The following is a 6,511-nucleotide window of genomic DNA, read 5'->3' as shown; positions in this document are numbered from 1 at the left end:
CTGATATGCCCACCCCTTTCTGTATCCGCCATGGCTAGCCAGGAAGGCACCGGGTTAAGCCAGAAAGGGCAGTACAGTGCATTCTCAGGCTGCAGATGCACCGGAGGTTAGGTGTGGTAGCCAGTGCTAAGGTAGCAGGGAAGAAAAGCCCCTTCTTTCCCTATGCTAGGCAGCTGAGGGAGCAAGGTGAAGTCAATAGAGTCTGCAGCAGGAACGGGCAGGACCAGGTAATACGTGGCCAGCTGAACCCTCCATCCTGGGCGAGCAAGGGTTGCCTCTGTTTGGCATGTAAATATTGGGCCTCAATCACTCGCCCACTCTAGGTTTCATAATACCCAAGGGTATCCCAGTTATGCAAGAGCGCTTGTGAAATTCTCAAAATCAGTTTTTTCATTTTCAGCAAGCCTGTAGTGTGTCCGAGGTGAGGAGACAGACGGCCTGTCATACTGTCCAGCAAATGGCAAGGGGTCATCACTGTTCTGAATGTTAAGCAAATCTATGGCCCCGTTCACCCCAGGAGGGCCAGATGCACTGGAAAGGAATCATATTAAATAAAAATGTTTAGCAAAAAAGTGTCCCAGAGGCTGGGAACAAAACAGTGGCCCACAGCCAAACAGGAGGGAAAGAATAAAACAAAATGCCAGTGTCTGTCTTTCTTAAAGACTGACTTACAAATTTCAGCTGTGAGTACAATTTCAGCTACGTATTTGACTCCAGTATAGTATGATCTCCACCAAAAACTGCTCTCATTTGGGTGGTGGTGGCGCACACCTTTAATCCCAGCACTTGGGAGGCAGAGGCAGGTGGATTTCAGTGAGTTTGAGAGCAGCCTGGTCTAACAGAGCGAGTTCCAGGACAGCCAGGACTGTTACACCTGCCTCAAAAAACCAAAAAGACCAAAACCCAGAACAAACAAAACTGTTCTCAACCCGAGCTGGGCAGAGCACCACACATCTATAGTCTCGGCACTTGTGGCACTGAGGCAGGTGGACGACCATGAGATCAAGGCCAGCCTGGTCTACACAGGGAGCTCCGGGCCAGCTTGTACTACAGCAAGGGAAACTAAAGTTCTCTAACCAAGGACCATGAGGGACATAAGAGGGAAGAAAGCCAAGAAAGACTAAGGTAAGCTGAGACCACACAGGAGCAGGCTCGGTGGCATTGGGGGTGTCAGGAAAGACCGCCTGACACTCCTGCCAGAGAAAGATGACGTCAGGAATGTTAGGGTACAGTAGCCGTGGGCACAGTCCTCACGGTGGCTGGGTGTCAGGCTGGATCTGGGAAGTGAAGCAATCATCCAGGCCTCCTGAGCACCAGTCATCTCCCCCTTAGACGGAGCCTGTGGCTTGCCCAGAGACACGCAGCTAGCTGGTGACAGGTACTGTGGGTGGGCAGGACACCGGGAAAGACACTGCAGTGAAGTCCATGGTGACTCTGAAGGATGAGAGAAAGCTGCAACCCGACAGGGGCGGCTTCTTAGGGGCACAGAAGGGGAATAAACAAAAGCAAGCTTATACTCCGGAGGAAACATAATCTGTGATTATAAATATTTCATGGGCAAAGAAAGTACTGGCTGTGGGCACTGGGGGTGGGGAGAGGTAACAAATTAGATCTCCCTGTGCAAAGTGATAGGACAGCTGGAGGGCAGCAAGGCTGGGCTATTCTGGGCAGGTGGCCCCGGCCACTGGGCTGTGTGGAAACCACAGAGCACCTTGGAGAGTGCGTAAGTCCATGAGAGAACAGAGGGAACAGCAGGGATAGAGCCTCGCAGAGGAAGCCAGGAAGCAGGTGAGGGGGCGCAGCCAAACAGCCAGCACCCTGGAAACACATGACAGGGCAGAGGGAGGGGAGGGCCCAACTCCAGCTAAGCCAGCAAATGACCAGAGCAGCTGTAAGGTAGCACAGGGCAAGCTGTCCTGTCAAGAGCAAAGGTCCAGACGGAAGCAGGTTGTGTCAGGCTGAGGACAATCACTGCTTCCCTTTGCCCAAGACAGAGGCCTCATCTACCCCACCCCCACCCCACCAGCCCGCCTTCTAGGCTGCAGAGACAGCAGGGAATTAAGAGCTACTAAGTCCCAGCTGCTGGCCGAGAAGGAAAAGGTGTTGCTGTGCACTCCACCACAGTGGTCACCCTACAGTTCACTGCAGGCCACACTGCACCAGTCTATGCAAAGGGACAGATCAGGACAGACGGACATTCTCCCAAAATGCCCAGGATCCCTTGAAGCAAACTTAGCCAGAGAAAGCCTGTAAGCAGGACACACCTAGGCTGGAAGACACAAGCTGAGTTTTTAACCTCCTCATAGCCAGGGAGATAGTGCCCACCTCCCACTACTACCAAGGTCTGCCCTGGGGTATGCAAGAAAATCAAAATGGTAGCCTGTAGGATCACAGCTGGTAGGAGTCACGGCAGAGACCTCAGCAACAGTAAAGTAAGAGTCAGGAAGCTAGTCCTGAATGAGAATGGGAAGTCATAGGTCTGGATAAGACCCAGTTTTCCCACATGGCCCCTGAAACTGTCCGCACCTGCAAGGGGTCCAATGCCTGCAAACCCAAGGCTGAGAGAAGCACTAAGAATATGTGCAAACCTGGATATCTGCACAGTGCACCACGGCTGTAACTAAGGCTGTACCCAGCTACCTGCCTGGCACCTCAGAGGCACAGCCACTCACCCACCTACCACCACGTCCTTTAGACCCTCAGACCTCCCCAAGCAGCACCCTCGCTCAGTGTTCTCCATGACTGGAATCCAGAAACCCCAGATTCATCTTTGGCCTTCTCCACCATATCAGCCCTATTCAAAGCATCTGCTTCTGACTGCGCCCCAGTTCATGGTAGCATCTTACAGAATTAATGCAGCCTGTCCTCTTCAAATCCACCTCCCCTCCTCTTTCCTAAATACCCATCACATGCATCTTAATGTATTTGGATAAGAAAAGCCTCCTTCCCACAGCCAAGGAGACCTGAGTAAATGGAGGTCCACTCCTCTCCCGACTTGCTGTGCCAGATCTGAAGTGGCCCCAAAGGCTTACATGTTAAAGGCCCTGGTACTTACCCCAGGGCCTGTGCACCTGTTCTTTTTTCTAGCAAATTCCCACTCTTGAAAGGACACGAGCACACAGCTCATTAATTATTCACAGATATAAACACTCATCAACCGCTAAGTCTAACACATCCCCAATGCCCAGAGGCTCCCTCCAGCCCCTTCCCAGTCCACACCGCACCTGGCCTCTCAAGGAACCCTTATTTGGGCTTCTATCACAATGCTGATTTAGATGCAGCTGAGGCTACCCTTTCTTGAGGACAGCACTAACCTTACTGAAGGTCTAACTCTTCGTGATGAGCCCTTGTTACACTTGGGCATTGCAGAATTATTGGGTTCCTGTGGACTCCCTTTGCAATTCTGAGTGCCCAGAGGATGAGAACCACACCTGCTACCACCTTTGTTCTAGAACCAGCACAGGGCACACGCAGTCACAATACAGGAAATGGCCCGTGTCGAGTACTTCCTGCTGCCAGGGGCTGCTCTGAGCATTCACAGGCATAGGCTCTTTTAATCTTCATATCAATGGCATTAAGTGGGCACCATTACCATGCATCGTGTAGGGACACTGAGGCTCAGAAAAACGAAACAACTTGTCAACGCTGTGAGGTGGTCAAGGGTGAAGGCGGGACTCAAATCCAGGCAGTCGAGCCCAGGGCCGGGGACCCCCATCACTGGTCTCTCAGAGGCCAGGATGACACTTTGATAAGTGGCTATAGTATCTTTTAATTTATTTTCTTTTTCAATTTTATGTGTAAGAATGTTCTGCCAGCAAGTATGTCTGTGTATCACATGCATGCAGTGGCCTCACCGAGGCCAGAGGAGGGCGTCAGATCTTTCGGAACTGGAGTTACAGAAGGCTTTGAGCCTCCATATGGGTGGTAGGAATAGAACCTGGCCCTCTAGAAGAGCAGCCAATTCTTTATAACTGATAAGATTCTATTAAAGAGACTGAGGAGTCCTTATTCCCCACAGAGATCAACAAGTGAAGAAGAGAAACAGCTGCTGAATCACTGCATGGCTGCCAGCTGTAGAAGAAAGCCCAGGCCCTCCTGGGGTCTAGGGAGGAGGTCAGCGTTAAACTGTGGCTACCCACCTCACCACCACAGCTCAGACAGCATAGGAAGGAAACACACAGTAAAACATTTATTCTATTCCAACTGTCACCAGTGTGAAGGGAATGGCTGCACGGCTCAGAGGCATGCTGCTCACACAAAGTTCTGAGCTATGGCCAACACTTTGGAATACTCGCCTTCCCTCTTGCGAAGGCTGGTTGGGATAGGTGTTTTAATCCGAGTCCCCACAGGGTTCCCATTGTCCTCAATGAGGACCACGTTGTTAGAGTCAAACCTTGGGGTCATTCGGGAGCCAGGCATGCGATGTCCCACAATGAGTGCTTTCTTCTTCTGTCCCTTGATGGCCAGCAGAATCTGGTCGCCTACCTTGCCCACCCCACTCTTGTTGTAGACATGGATGCATCGCGGAGGCCGATGGTACGGGGTGTTCCCCAGGGCACTATTGTCCACTACACGCACCCGAGTCATTTTCTGGATGGCACAGAGGCTCCCGGAGGTGCTAGTGGGAGAGAAAAAAGTCTGTGATATAGATCTCTCTGGGCCACAAGGTACAGGTCTCAGAGAGCTGGGAGGTACATGTCAATCACAGGCATATACATATATGTACGTGCTAAGCAGAGTATGACCCAGGAACTGAAACAAAAAGTCTGGTGTTTGTGAAGCTCTTTCTACCCAATTCCTTATAACTGAGAGTTTCTAAGATTGTGTGCTGGCATAGACCTGTAATCCCAGCACTTGAGAAGCTGAGGCAGGAGGATCACAGGCTTGAGGCCAGCCTGTGTTCCTCAGCGAGACCCTCTCCTGGGTGTCAGGATTTGGGTCCTTCTGTGACAAACTTCACGGCAGACTTTATCTCCAGCCTTTGGTTTCTGAAAGCTAAGGAGGACTAAAGGAGTCTCTATAGGCAGCCTCACCCCTGCCAATCCTGCAGAACCTGCTTCCCCAGGTGCAGCCCTTCCCTGCTCTCCTGGAATCTGGGAAGCTGGAGACTCTATTCTGAGGGAGTCCTGACACAACACGACAGAAACCAGACACTGTCCAGGCAACAACTTCTTAATGCTAGCACGGGGCTTTGCCTTGTTTTTGGAGATGGGTCTTCTAGATCGCCCAAACTCCGGAGAGCAAGTGATCCCCTACTTAGCCTCCCAAAGTGAGAGTATGGAACTACAGCTTGCAGCACACCACCCCAGACCGCTCCTTTTCAGAAACAGAATGCTATCACTAGCAGATCCAGTCTTCCTACCATGGGATTTCCATCTCCCGTTGTTCACCCCAAGTGTGGTTTTCTCTAGCACAACCCCAGGGTCCCCTAGAACCTTTTCTCTCCTTGCCTATCCCCATGGCTTCCAGCTAGCGCCTCCACCTCTGGGCCTCTTGCTCCTGTTTAGCCTGGACTTTTCCACTGCAGAGCTCCCTCCAATGTGAGCTGCACACACTGGCAACTCAGGAGTCCCGAGTTCGCAGTCCCCACTATCCCATGGTTACTTCTGTGAGGACTTCCTCAGAACCTCTCTTCTAGATGCCCTCACCAGACCTCTCAAACCATGTTTTAAAAACTACTTTTATTTACTTCGTGTGTGTGCACACAGGTACATGTCTGGAGGTAAGAGGTGGTGCCTTCCTTCCACTGTACAGGACCTGGGGACGGAACTCACTCGGGCCACCAGGCTACTGCCGAGCCGCTTCCCCCACCTTGTTCTGCACCACAAGCACGATTCCCATTCATCTCCACAGGTCTAGCAGAGACGGGCAGCATGGGATCTCAAAAGGGAAGACACTGTGGCTGGGGTGGGGCCACCTAGGTTTGGTTAAGGGAGCATGTACTGACAAGAATGTACAATTTTGTAATTAAAGAACAATTGGGCCAGGTTTGTGCAAGAATACAATCCTGGCTACACAGGAGATTGGGCAGGAAGACAGCAAGTTCAAAGTCAATGAGGGCTCCAGAGTTCAAGGTGAGTTGGGAAACTTAGTGAGATCTCGTCTCTAAATAAAAGGTAAAGCAGGAGGCTGGTAGCACACACTTAGAACCTTAGCGCTCAGGAGGCAGAAGTGGGAAGATGGCCAGTCTGGTCTACAGGGAAATATCCAGGCCCGCTGCAGCTCTACAGTGAAACTCAATTGTATAAAGCAAACAAAACAACAAAAATCAAAATAAATGTAAAAAGAGGGTTAGTTGGAAACCCCAGACTCAATCCACAGTCCTGAGAAAACAAAAACAAACAAACAAAAAACACCCATTCTTAAAAAAAGTTTGGGGTGGGCTGGGTGGTGGTGGCACACACCTTTAATTCCAGCACTTGGGAAGCAGAGGCAGGAGGATCTTTGAGTTTGAGACCAGCTTGGTCTACAGAGCTAGTTCCAGGACAGCTAGAGCTATTTTACAGAGAAA

The 6,511-nt window shown here is 51.0% G+C and overlaps 1 protein-coding gene across 2 annotated transcripts in view; it reads right to left on the bottom strand.

Annotated features, from left to right (window-relative positions):
- Positions 1 to 4,163: 4,163 nt before the first annotated feature.
- Positions 4,164 to 6,511, bottom strand: part of Mrpl14 (mitochondrial ribosomal protein L14) — a 12,825-nt gene continuing 10,477 nt past the window's right edge. For both annotated transcript variants that reach the window (XM_005359840.2, XM_005359841.2), the window contains one exon: positions 4,164 to 4,618. In XM_005359840.2, coding sequence (XP_005359897.1) covers positions 4,252 to 4,618 — 367 coding nt within the window. In that variant the 3' untranslated portion in view covers positions 4,164 to 4,251. The remainder of the gene's footprint in view (positions 4,619 to 6,511) is intronic.

The sequence above is a fragment of the Microtus ochrogaster genome, linkage group LG2, assembly GCF_000317375.1.
Source record: "Microtus ochrogaster isolate Prairie Vole_2 linkage group LG2, MicOch1.0, whole genome shotgun sequence".
Taxonomy (NCBI): Eukaryota; Metazoa; Chordata; class Mammalia; order Rodentia; family Cricetidae; genus Microtus; species Microtus ochrogaster.
Note: the sequence above shows the minus strand (reverse complement) of the source record. Positions and strands in the feature narration are given on the sequence as shown.